The 14,472-nt window shown below is 36.1% G+C and overlaps 1 protein-coding gene across 1 annotated transcript in view; it reads right to left on the bottom strand.

The window, feature by feature from the left end:
- LOC117334499 (sodium/calcium exchanger 1-like) overlaps positions 1–14,472 on the bottom strand; it is a 185,966-nt gene that overhangs the window by 16,733 nt on the left and 154,761 nt on the right. Inside the window, exons 10-13 of the mRNA XM_033894155.1 lie at positions 12,974–13,075; positions 7,555–7,581; positions 3,247–3,380; positions 2,414–2,513 (exon numbers count right to left, since the gene is read on the bottom strand). Coding sequence (XP_033750046.1) covers positions 2,414–2,513; positions 3,247–3,380; positions 7,555–7,581; positions 12,974–13,075 — 363 coding nt within the window. The remainder of the gene's footprint in view (positions 1–2,413; positions 2,514–3,246; positions 3,381–7,554; positions 7,582–12,973; positions 13,076–14,472) is intronic.

Genomic DNA, 14,472 nt, shown 5'->3' with positions numbered 1-14,472 from the left:
CATTCTTCATTTGCCCTTTTTACATGTACTTGCTATATTGTTCACTATAAAAATCCAACTTCACACATGAAAAGTTTCTTTTTTCTCATAAATTTCTTAGTTGTTTTAAATTTTTAGGCTTCAGATTTATAATCAGTTCTATCTACCATCTTGCACCAGCAATATAAGTCCATGCTCAGTAATGCATCCCATTACCCAGACCTCCGTGTCATTATCATTACAGACTTTTCAAATACCATGGCCATAAATATGCTTGTTTTATTATAATACATCATCAAAAAATATGCTTATATTTATTACAGGTGAAATATGGTAATGTTATCTATCTACTGTCTCCTACAAACACACAACAAAATGTACTTGTAGTCATCTTAGACACAACAGTAATACAAAGAACCCAACTCTATACCTACAGTTAAAACACAACAACCTTACATGTGACCACCATGTGTTCTATCTAGACAGTGATTTACACATCAAACATTATAAAATTATTATAAACTACATACTATCTCAGTCAAAGCAAAACAGTACAGGCATTTTACTAAACAAGAGGCCCATGGGCCTTAACGGTCACCTGAGATTTGAAATATTTCAGTTTATTTAATTGACCCTTTTTGCCCCCCCCCCCCCCCTCATCAGCCCATAGGGGTCAGTCAGGGCCAACATATGCATATTATCAAACTTTCATTCCATGCTGAAAATGTTAACGAGAATGAATTCCAATAGAAATCAAAACAAATCAGTCAAAAATGTGATTTCTGTATATAAACTATAATAAAATTTACCCCCTCCCCAGGGGCATACTTGTGACCTCAGGGTAATGAAATTTAAAATTTCAATAAAGCACCATAAGACCCATCAAACTATAAAGAGTATTTGATTCCACCATATTTCAGTCTTGAGAAGAAGATTTTTGAAATTTCAGTCAATTTGACCCTTTTTAGCCCCGTCCATCAGCCCCGGGGGTCAGTCAGGGCCAACATGTACATGCCATCAAACTGTCATCCCTTGCTGACAATTTTTACAAAATTAGAATGAATTCCAAAAGAAATAAAACAAATAAAAGTCAAAGATGTTATTTCCCTATATAAACTATAGTAAAGTTAAGCCCCTCCCCAGGGGCAAACGTGAAACCCCTGGGTCATGAAATTTACAATTTTGGTAAAGCACCTTAAGACCCTTCCATCTATGAAGAGTGTTTGATTCCAGCATATCTGAGAGTAGAGAAGAAGATTTTTGAAATTTCAGTCAATTTGGCCCTTTTTAGCCCCACCCATCAGCCCCTGGCGGTCAGTCAGGGCCAACATGTGCATACCATCAAACTGTCATTCCATGCTGACAATGTTTACAAAATTAGAATGAATTCCTATAGAAATAAAATAAATTAAAGTCAAAAATGTGATTTCTCTATATAAACTATAGTAAAGTTTAGCCCCTCCCCAGGGGCAAACGTGAAACCCCTGGGTCATGAAATTTACAATTTTGGTAAAGCACCTTAAGACCCTTCCATCTTTGAAGAGTGTTTGATTCCAGCATATCTGAGAGTAGAGAAGAAGATTTTTGAAGTTTTAGTCAATTTGACCCTTTTTGGCACCGCCCCTCAGGCCCCTGGGGGGTTGGGACCATATAATTTACAATTTTGGTTGACCTTTAGCCATAGAAGCTTCCTGCCAAATTTCATAGAATTTGGTTTGTGGGTTTTGGAGAAGAAGTCGAAAATGTAAATTGTTTACGGACGCACGACGGACGATGCACGACGACGGACAAAAGGGGATTAGAATAGGTCACTTGAGACTTTGTCTCAGGTGACCTAAAAACTTCAACACACAATGACACAAAATTAATTTCTGTAACTTTTCCTACAATGACATTTTTGTGTCTCTAAAAATGCCCGGACTTTTATATGTACAGAAATAAGTTGACACGCACACACAATATAAAAAAAATGTCTAAGACAGATGGAGTGCACACAATATAGACTATCTTGCATCTAGATGTGCCAAGTCTAGGCTTACCCTTGGTCAGAACTGTGTAAAAACAGACATAATGTCACACGCCTGTACATAAATATCCATCAAACCCTCATGGAAATGGTTGATGGCTCATAAACACTTATTATCTTCCTAAGAATCCATGATTTTGATATTCAACCAGACAACCAATAAGGATGAGAGGCCCAATCTAGCTAGAACATGTGCAAAGATTTCGGTTAAAAGAATTGAGTCTAAAACAGATTGAAGAATGTGTAAATTGACTGTGATATTATAAACTGAGACTGTACAATTTTATGCCATATTTTGTGTTAGGAATCTTTTAAGTTACCAATCTGAAAATGATTAATGGATTCTTGTACACATTAAAAGCTTCATCTTCGGTATAGATGTAAACATATTTGTTTGTTAGTACTTACGGGAGATTCCTGTGGAACAGAACATCCACATCAAGTGTGCCTGTGCTCTCCAGTACTGCATAACGGTCGGAGGCAAAGGTAAACTTTCCAAAAAGCTCACCTACAATTCACAATTGATTAGCAATTACAAAGTAGCAAATTGCTGCTATAAAGTGCTATATTGTAGACACACTGAGTACATTACTATTCCCAAGAAATGAGAGACTAACTTATGGAAAAACAATTTTGGTTAAATAAGAACACCAACTTTTTGTTTCAGTATATCAATAACTTGTTTTTAAATAGTAAAGATTATGGAGAACAATGTAGTACAGAAAATGGTGAAACAGTTAAAACAACAACCATCAGACAGCAATTATGAGGTGCTTTTCTACACTTTTGATTAAATTTTTTTAACGTCCTATAACCGCTAACAGCCAAGGTCATTTAAGAAAAAGCCAGGTTTTGGACGTGGAGGAAATCCAGAGTACCCGGAGAAAAACCATCGACTTACAGTCAGTACCAGGCAACTGCCCCACATGGGTTTGGAACCCGTAACACTGGGGTGGAGGGCTAGTGATAAAGTGTTGGGACACCTTAACCACTCGGCCACCGAGGCCCCGCTTGTATTTTACACATTCATGGTCTTATTTGGTGGGCACATATGTATTTAAAATTCATGTATTCACACCTGCTGGTCCTATTGAGCCTAATTATTTTGTGGTACTGTTATTATCAGACAATGCCATATAACAAAGTATGGTTTTATTGCATTTTTGTAAATCCTGATAGCTTGATGACTTTTATCTGGTATCTAGTTGTGGCACATTTACACAAATCCTTCCTTGACCTACCAGTAGGCATCTTGCCCTTGATGTTGATGTTTTGAACAGTTTGGACAACTTCCGCAAATCTGGCTGAAGCTTTTCCACTGCCTGTCCTCATCTTCTTGTTTCCAGTCATAGCACTGACAACGGCATGGCGGAACCTGTGGAAGGCAGAATTACAGATGTTACTGGTCATGTCAAATACCAGACATTTCCTCCTCAAATGCCCGCAGACCATCGAAAATGCTACACAAACCAAAATATATCTACTTTTGCACATGCAAAACAAAATAATCTATTCCGTCTAGAAACAAAAACATTAATGATGTCTTAAATCTATTTCACAAAGAACGCTAACACTTAATTCTTTAATTATCTTCAATTAGTACTAGGGCCATAACTCATGAGCTGCTCATGAGCTGGCTTCATTCAATCTGACATTTCTTACTTTATATGGCAAAGTTTATTGGGGAATGACAGCATATAAAAGAGAAAAGTCTAGAAACTGTTAGGATAGTCTGCCAATAATGATTAACACTAACAACTAAAAGGCTTCTGGAGTTAATGACCACGACAATATGGTGGTCAAAGGATGTCAGCGGCTATCTTATCCAGACAGATTCCACTAAACAATGCTTTGGTCACAAGATGCTAAATTTTGCTCTACTGATACATTTAACCAGTACTTAAATCATGGACAGATTTCTCCACATCTATCTTACCAAAGACAGCAGTCTCTATAAAATGTGACAGGGAATTTTTCCCAAAATAATCAAGACAGATGAAATAATTTTTTTTTCTTTATGATACATTGACAAATCCATAATTTATATTATTATTGAGAAAGACAGATTCAACAAATGATGGTTACGATAGGGTGTCAAGATAACATCATAATACATGTTACTGTAGGAGATTAATGATCAGAAATATAGGAAGGATATATATAAATATATTCATAAAATATTGAATAAGAGAGTTGTGTGGCACAAATGTAAGCTTAGACTAATAACACATGCATTTCAGTTCTCTGCCCTAATACTATGCGTCTAAGGCTAACAGTCATGCAGATTGGTGCAGTCCAAAAACTTAAATGCTTCTGGCCAAGGCGGTGCTCCATCTAAAGCTGTACTTTTGGTCTAAACTAGCACATATGCATATCCATGCGTTCGTATATTCAGCAATGTCTTACTTCAAAATAGAACCATCAACTACAGGTCAAAAAGACCATCAGTTTAACATGCAGGGCTCGCAGGGATCCATTCCATGATAGAAGATGAGGCAGTGATATTTGTAGCTGTTGTTTCTGCTTTACTCACCAGAAAAAAACTGGACACTCTAACTTGTATTTGCAGATTAAAAATTGCAAAAACAGAGTGATATATATAAATATATAATAAGCAAAGTTTCTCCTCTTTTTAAAAGCATGCACACAAATGAGATAATATGAGAATATATATCTGTTCAAAGTCAGAGCAAGAATACTAGTTTACTATCCTCACTTCATTCAAGAAAAAGCTACACTAAGTTTAAAATAACTAGCATGAAGCACATTTTTGTGCATTGGACTGTATTGAAATGATTATTTTTGACATTATAACTATAATCTTGATTCCAATTAAGATAAGTAGGCAATAGCCAGCAGATAATATTTAATATGTTGGACAAATGGAGACAATGGATCTTGCATGGAGTGACTTCCTGAGAGTGACTACTTACTCAAACATTTCAAGGAAAGCTATCTTTGAGGTTAAATAATAATTTCTCATGGTTCTTCTGTCATATTTTAGATTGCTCGAAAGATCTTTTACATTTTCAAATTTTTTTTGTTTAACTCAGTCATTTCTTTAATGTATCCGGATGAAAAATTGTAGGGAAAACTCAGCCTCATTGGCAATACAGCATTGTGGTTGGGGAGTTAAAGGGTGGATCTACTTAGGATATGACTATATATATAAGGACAACATAGAGGATCAGTAATTTGACACTTGAGAGAGGAAACCTAAATCTAAACAATATTCAATCACAAGATTTACCATGACAATTGTTTGGGTTGTATGGTATGATACTGTTGCTATGTATATAAGTATACAGTAGATCAGTATCCCAACAGGTGGACAAGATCAGGGATCCACTGGAGATCAGAAAGGGTTTACATAACAGGCAATAATGCGGCTGGCAGATCTTTCATGGCAATTTTGCCTCAAAATTGGATATGAATTACTAGCTGGTTATATATTCAAAAGCAAAATAATTACAGAAAATCCAGTAAACTTTTGCAAATATATGTATCAAAGTTAAAGGAATCTGTATGATACATTATAAATATAACTATATTATACAGAAAGTGTTGAGATTCGATGTACAAACAACATCTGAGACAGGAGTCTGCCGTGAGCTTTACAATTAAGGTTATGCAGTACAACAAGCAGACAGATTGAGCAATATTCTTGTGAATTCACCACAGAAGTATAGATCACTCAAAATAAAGTGATTTTTCGCACCTGAACCTACGGGTCATTCCAGGTATAGAATTGAAATGCAACAAGAAAAAATACAAAAAAATTAACAACATAACTTGAATTAATCAAATTCAACACAAATCTTACACCAAAACAAAAAAACCTAAAATAAAATACAAAATTCGTATTTAAATCATGACAATGGATTACAATAATAACATCTTAATCATACATAATAAACAAAACTTGAGTAAAATACGAAATCACACATCATATGACGACATCTGATGCCTTAATATACAAGCAAGCTTAAATAAGGTTGAACTATAACAATCTGAAGCATCAGTCAGTGCATGCTGTTTTACACCTAAATTTTCGTTAATTGTATCAAGTTATAAATATAAATACTCAATCATTATATGATAATTTTTTAATTAGTGTTTGTTTTCTGAACAAGCACTGAAATTAAATTCTTCATTTATTGTTGGTTTTAAAACAAGACCAATGATAATTTGCTATTTGCAGATAAGCTATATGTTGCATTATAGCTACAAAGTCAACGACAACATACAGCATTATTGTGCAATAAATATCCCTGATTGATAAGAAGGCTATTCTTATAACTGCCTGCATTCCTCTTAAACCTGAAAAAAAGAAAGTGTTTGCAACTCTGCGAGAGGTTTCTGTGAGCAGTAGATTTGACGTTCCTGTAGAACAGCGAGGATCAAGGCACGTGGGGGTCTATATATTAATCCCCTGAGGCTTTCATATACTGTACATTACTTAGATTTCATGTATTTTCACATTAATCCACATTAAGCATCCGTCACAAATTCAAGTATCATGTGAGCAATTATTTTTACATCAAGCTGAATGATATATGAATAAATTTCCTTATCATTATAGACACTTAATGGTCAAGTTATGAATTTCTGTGAGCATGAAATGTCAGTAATCTATAGTATTAATTGCCACAACTTTCTCAAGGGAGTGTAGCCCAGCATTCTATATACAAGCGACGGGGAAACATATTCAAGGAAAATTAAAAAAAAACACTTTAAACTGCAACCTGCTTTCCATTTTAGTTGGTCCCAGCCCTCCCCCCATATCTAAAAATATCTAGACATCAAAGGAAAAAAGATTAAAAAAAAAGATAAAAATAATCGTGTTTTTGAAAAAAATCTGTTTCTGTTGCCACATTCTGCTAATTTGAAACTTTGATTTCTTCAGGGTTTTTTTGTGACATTTTATCTTCACCCCTATCTCAAGTAATTAACTTCCAACAACCCCACTGTTACAAAGTTCTCTTGTATGGTCATAGAATCACTTCAAATACATCTCTGCCGGGAGATGAGAGATCTTGTGTGGATGCTTGTAATAATATTGACAAGACATTCAAGTGTAATGTGCTTACTCCATCCCATATTGATCCTATTTATCTTGAAATCTTGATGTACACATTGGCAGGAAAACTTCCGACAATGAATGGGGAGACTTTGAAAACCAAGGAAAGTAGATTGCAGTTCATGTTTAACCTATATGTTCAAGTAACAAAAAGCCAAAGGATTGGAATCCTCTTTCAGCTATAGGAACCAGTAATGAGGGATATGCATTTCAAAACTCCACAGGTTTTTTTTTTTTTTTAGCTTGCTGCTTCCTATATAACATGCAAAGAACATAGATTTAATTTTCTCCAGTTGCATGCCCAAAATAAGAAACAATTGGTAAATTGGTAGGTGAATTCAAAATAGAACAAATGATTATTGACTTTAGTTCCAATCGATGGGAAACAGTAACCTGTGAGTTTTGACATACATCTGCCATCATGTTGGGGAGAGAGTGATTTAACTGAAACGGAGAACTGTTTACTTACTGAGCTCGAACAGCCATGCTTGTCTTTCTGTGAACATTTCAGTTAACTGTTTTTACAGGATCTTGTAAAACTTCAAACCTAGCTTTGAACCTTGAGTAACTATATATATTCAACTAGCCTCTACATAATACATTTTATAAACTAACACATTTTGTTGGTGTTTTTTTTTATTATAATACTGATCAGTGAAAGAATATAGTCATACTTTGAACAACAGAGCAAAATTTCAAAGATTGAAAATGTTCATATTTATGTTAACATCAACAATAGTGTGCACAAGCATATTGAAGTGATCCTGGGATGATATACAGATTTGAAATGTTTTTGGAGTCAGCAGTGGTGTGGAAATGTTCTGCTTTTTCTTGTCCAACCTCATTATATAACTAGCATCAATACAGTGCATGCAGGTGTTCAATGATAGGGCTATCTAGCATCAAACAGTTGTAACAAGCTTCAAAAGGATGACGTTCTCATGAAAATATAACTCTTCAAAAATAAGCCATAGTATTTGCCACTCATCAATAGCTATCAGATGTTCAATAGGTAGCATGAAATGATAACAGACAGTCAATAGTTCTCATAAGGGATATGAGAGATTTTTTTAGAAAGAGACCTGGTGTTACAACAATCTGAATGCTGACAATGGGTTATTCATGGTTTTATTGACAAGTTACCAAGAATCCAATAGTTGTCATGTACATTGTAGGTTACTAAGTGTGTAATAGTTGTCATGGAGGATTACAAAGTGTGCAGCAGTTGTCATGGAGGATATAGAGAGTCCAATAGTTGTCATGGAGGTTATAAAGTGTGTAATAGTTGTCATGGAGGATATAGAGAGTCCAATAGTTGTCATGGAGGTTACTAAGTGTGTAATAGTTGTCATGGAGGATTACAAAGTGTCCAGCAGTTGTCATGGAGGATATAGAGAGTCCAATAGTTGTCATGGAGGTTACTAAGTGTGTAATAGTTGTCATGGAGGATTACAAAGTGTCCAGCAGTTGTCATGGAGGATTACAAATTGTCCAGCAGTTGTCATGGAGGATTACAAATTGTCCAATCAATGTTAAGGAGGATTATAAAGTGTCCAATAATGGTCTGGGCAGTTATAAAGTGTCCATAGAGTGTTCAATAGTTGCCATGAGGATTATATCCAATGGTTGCCATAGAGGTTATAGAGTGTCCAATAGTTGTCAGGGATGGTTATAGAGTGTCCAATTGTTGTCAGGGATGGTTATAGAGTGTCCAATAGTTGTCAGGGATGGTTATAAAGTGTCCAATAGTTGTCAGGGATGGTTATAGAGTGTCCAATAGTTGTCAGGGATGGTTATAGAGTGTCCAATAGTTGTCAGGGATGGTTATAGAGTGTCCAATAGTTGTCAGGGATGGTTATAGAGTGTCCAATAGTTGTCAGGGATGGTTATAGAGTGTCCAATAGTTGTCAGGGATGGTTATAGAGTGTCCAATAGTTGTCAGGGATGGTTATAGAGTGTCCAATAGTTGTCAGGGATGGTTATAGAGTGTCCAATAGTTGTCAGGGATGGTTATAGAGTGTCCAATAGTTGTCAGGGATGGTTATAGAGTGTCCAATAGTTGTCAGGGATGGTTATAGAGTGTCCAATAGTTGTCAGGGATGGTTATAGAGTGTCCAATAGTTGTCAGGGATGGTTATAGAGTGTCCAATAGTTGTCAGGGATGGTTATAGAGTGTCCAATAGTTGTCAGGGATGGTTATAGAGTGTCCAATAGTTGTCAGGGATGGTTATAGAGTGTCCAATAGTTGTCAGGGATGGTTATAGAGTGTCCAATAGTTGTCAGGGATGGTTATAGAGTGTCCAATAGTTGTCTCTTGCGTCCAGAAGTTGTAATGGAGGATTATAAAGTGTCCAGCAGTTAAATGTCATAGAGGATTATGAATTGTCAAATAGTTGTCATGGAGGGTTGTGTCCTGAAGGATATATCAGGGTGCAAGTGTTGTTATGAAGTGATGCCCAAAAGATGTCACGGAGTAATAAGAAGCAGAAGAATAGGAAATCTTAAAGCATAAGGAGTGGTAATGAAGTGATCAAATGAGAAGTATTTGGAGGAGGTGGTAGATAATGGGGGACATCTGGTTTTCCTGGTTAAATAGAACCACCTTGTTACAATGGCGTCGGCCTGTGTAGCTTGACATGCATCTGAGGGGGTTATAAAGAGAGATTCTTACTCAATGTAGTCATGCAACAATGACTCTGATGACCCCTCGTCAGATTGTTCATCTGCCTTCTGAAAACTACGAGAATCAACAACAACGCCATCAGGGAGTTGACTGGATAGTGTGAGTTATTGTAGCAGCAGGTTTTACAAAACCAGTCGAAGCTCTTAAATCAATTCATAATTAAAGACAGCCTGATTTTCATATTAATCTTAATTTGACCTAGTTTGAAAGTCCTTCAACTTTGTTATCACTTGTACTCGGTACTGATAAATTTTGCTGACAAACAGCAATATTTGTCTTTATAACTTTCTAAGATTGTTATCTACAACATGTTACGCAAGAATCAAGACATTTGAGTCTTCAAGAGTAAAACAATTTAAAACCTTGTTTAGATGCCCTTGTTATTTCACGGTCTTCCTTGCGATGATGAAACTGGACTTTTTGTCAGTATTAAGAACCCGACAAAATGCTTTTTAGATTAATACTGAGCCAATACCAGCTAAGCTGTGTTCTTAATGTTCTCTTGCTGAAATTCTACTCTCGATTTCAAATCAGTTAACTGGAGCTATCTGTGATAGATCTGAAGGATTCTGACCCCTATCTGTCACACATGTCAACACCAAATCGATGCAGCATGATTGGTGGGTTATGGGGCTTCCCAAGCCATCAATGTGACGAGTGTGGCTAGATCCCTGTAAGCAAATTGTCAAGAACTTGCTGAATGCTACCAACACCTAATCTCCCTACAATGTCCTCACAGTTCTTTGTTCTTTATACTTGTTCAAGTGTACTATTTTTAAGATCATACAATCACTCTTCTAGGTGGTTTGGATAGCAGAGAGTGTCTATATGTATATAGGAGGATTAACCAGGGTGCCGTATGTCTTATTGTATATGGTTTACATGTTTGTGTTTCTAAACTGTTTCAAGACAGAGAAGTATCCAGTTTTAAAGTAAAGTCTTCCAAGAACCGACCATGATATCACCTAATAAGCCACACAACTTCAGAACCTATAATGGGAGTTTACAGTAAATGGAAAATAGAGATTTGTTGAAGATGTAAAGAACATTCTACAAATGAAGTGTAAAAATCAGTTGAGCATTGTGTCAGCTAAAGTGAGACAGTCTGTGTGAAATATACGGAAAAATTATGGGATTGGCAAAAGTTATTAAGCATATGAAAATTCGTGGAATTATTGAGTGATAAAAAGTTGATGAAGGTACCAAGGAACCGAAATCTAATGAAAACAAAGAATATAGACAAGTGTTTTTAAAATAGTCTTTCTAAATAATGGATGTAAAGAATTACATTTACCATATGATTTAAATCTGAAGAGCTAAGTACTGTTAAGGTAGAGATTTTCAATTGTTTATTAAATTCAGAGGATAATGTAAGTTTAATACCAATTAAAATGTTATCAATCTTCAGAGGAGAATGTGAGTTTAATGCCAATTAAAATGCTATCAATCTTAATAGAAAATGGAATGAAAAACAGTCTTTGGGAGCTAAAGAAGATCGATCAACTCAGGTGGAATATTTGTGATGAACATTTCAACACACAGGAGAGAAAATAACAAAACGTATCAAGACTTACCGTAGATTTATTTGAGCATGCATGGGGGGAAACAGAGACAGAAACATCTAAACATTGCGGCTATGACAACATAAAAGGAGGGACACAATACACAGGGAAATTCGCTATAAATTACTGGAGACAGGGCACCATTCTAAAATATTTCATTTTATGTTCGGATAATTTCTTGAATGACTCAATATAATTTTGGACACCTAATGCCATTATCATTATCACCATATGTATTACATTTTGGTAACAGTTTGCAGGAAAATTACTTCTGGGAGAGTATCAAGAACAATTTATTCAGCAGCGTATTTGAAGATTGTCTTGAAGGACAAATTTTGCAGTATACCTTCAATACAAATTCATCCGCACTTTTGGATAACTTCTCAAAGGACAAATATATTTTTAGCAACACCTTTAGAATTTCTTGAAGGATAAATTCAGCATTATCTTGTAGGTTTAGATTTTAGTATTCATTAAATGGTAAACATATCAGGTATGGGCATGATAACAGATGAAATATGTATTAAACAAACTATCTTGTATAAATAATGGAGATGTAATTGTGTGTGCAGAAAATATCCTTTACTTCTTTGAAAAACATCATTAATATTCCATTAGGAAAATACAGAGGTTCTGCAGAACTAATTCACTGGATGAAAAATGATTTTTAGTTCTCATTAGCAAGTTTTCCTAACACCAATATCCTGTAGTTGTTTATAAATGGTTGAAGAAACAGATGGTGCTACCTTTAATTACCAACCACCCACTACCTGAGGAAACAACACGGGGTAAAAACGGCACCACCGTAGTCTCACAAGGTCATACAGACAACAGAGGGAGGCTTTACCCTACAGGGATCGACATTAGGGTAAAACTGGGGTAAAAAGGCCACCATAGTCTCTCAAGGTCATACAGACAACAGAGTCTTTACCCTACAGGGATCAACATTAGGGTAAAACTGGGGTAAAAAGGCCACCATAGTCTCTCAAGGTCGTAAACAGACATCAGAGGGAGTCTTTACCCTACAGGGATCAACATTAGGGTAAAACTGGGGTAAAAAGGCCACCATAGTCTCTCAAGGTCGTAAACAGACAAGACCAACAGAGGGAGTCTTTTACCTTACAGGGATCAACATTAGGGTAAAACTGGGGTAAAAAGGCCACCATAGTCTCTCAAGGTCATACACAGTTAACAGAGGGAGTCTTTACCTTACACAGGGAACAACAAAAAAGGAACACCCTGACTTTACACTGTCAGTTGAGACCATTCTCTCACATCAGTTTGCAAACACTATGTTTATTGCTAGCAAATCTGTACATTGAGATTTGCATGCAGTATCCATGCATGAAGATCTGCCAAAGTAAACTACATCAACCATACATATATATTTCTCCTAATATATACAAGTAGCTGCACTGATATGCTCTAGTGATTCAAGTCTTCAAGTAACATAGTGCCATTTTGCATTTTGGTTACCATGATTATACGAATGTACCATGCTCAGCAGCTGAGTCAAGGAAATTGAATGCTTCAATCTAAAATAGAATCAAACAAAGTAAGAAATACAAATTAGAGTATTGAATAAGAATGGATACAATACACTAAAAGACTGACAGTGATTATCAGTTGTATGTATAACTGACCTGGCACGAGCAAATGCCTGGGGTTCCTTGGTATTCTTTTCCACATTGAGGCGTTCAGACACAGATCCCTGGTCTGTTCCAGCTGTTCCCTTGTCATTGTGGCTACAACAAAGTAAAAAGGGGCAAAATGTATTATTAGTACCAAAGTACAACAAAGAATAAATCTAGTTACATATATGTTTAAACTAATTCACGATGTAGTCAAGTAGCATGTGTCTTAATAGGGTAGGACACACTGTAGCTAGCCTTGTCTCAATAGAAAGGAGCACCATGTAGCCTAGTTACAGGTGTAATCTATAAATATAGTGTGGCACACTGTAGCCCCTAGTTACAGGTGTAATCTATGAATATAGTGTGGCACACTGTAGTGACTAGTTACATGTGTCTAAATATAGTGTGGCACATTGTAACCCCTAGTTATGTGTGTCTAAATATAGTGTGGCACACTGCATCCCCTAGTTACATGTGTCTAAACATAGTGTGGCACACTGTAGTCCCTAGTTATGTGTGTATAAATATAGTGTGGCACACTGTAGTCCCTAGTTACATGTGTCTAAATATAGTGTGGCACACTGTAGTCCCTAGTTATGTGTGTATAAATATAGTGTGGCACACTGTAGTCCCTAGTTACATGTGTCTAAATATAGTGTGGCACACTGTAGTCCCTAGTTACGTGTGTCTAAATATAGTGTGGCACACTGTAGTCCCTAGTTACGTGTGTCTAAATATAGTGTGGCACACTGTAGCCCCTAGTTACGTGTGTCTAAATATAGTGTGGCACACTGTAGTCCCTAGTTATGTGTGTCTAAATATAGTGTGGCACACTGTAGTCCCTAGTTTCATGTGTCTAAATATAGTGTGGCACACTGTAGCCCCTAGTTACGTGTGTCTAAATATAGTGTGGCACACTGTAGCCCCTAGTTACTTGTGTCTAAATATAGTGTGGCACACTGTAGCCCCTAGTTACGTGTGTCTTAATATAGTGTAGCACACTGTAGCCCCTAGTTACGTGTGTCTAAATATAGTGTGGCACACCGCAACCTACTTACAGAGTAAGACACTCAGTAACATAGATAGAGGCCAACTGTAGTCAGTGAGACACTCAGTAACATAGATAGAGGCCAACTGTAGTCTATGTACAGGACCTCAATTTTTCTGTGAGTAAAACCTATCATTAGACCCAGACAAAAGAAATGAGAATCCTATTCAGACAATTTTCTCTTTTAGAGATTGACATTCATGTGAAAAGGGGATGCAACTGTGATATTTATAACAATTGGAAATCATTGTAATCAGTTGGATCACAGTAAAGCTGAAATACTGATATATAAACATTCATCTGTGGAATTTTGGGATAAGATAGCTTCTCTAACAGAAGACTACAGTATGTGTTATCAGGCTAGTCTGATATACAGTACAACTGATTGACACTGAGTAACTCTGATGTTCATATAGTACAATACAAATTATAATCAATATTTCATATCGGTTAAAAATTA

This window comes from Pecten maximus, chromosome 9, assembly GCF_902652985.1.
Source record: "Pecten maximus chromosome 9, xPecMax1.1, whole genome shotgun sequence".
Lineage (NCBI taxonomy): Eukaryota > Metazoa > Mollusca > Bivalvia > Pectinida > Pectinidae > Pecten > Pecten maximus.
The sequence above is the reverse complement of the archived record's forward strand: the minus strand, read 5'-3'. Positions and strand labels throughout refer to the sequence as shown.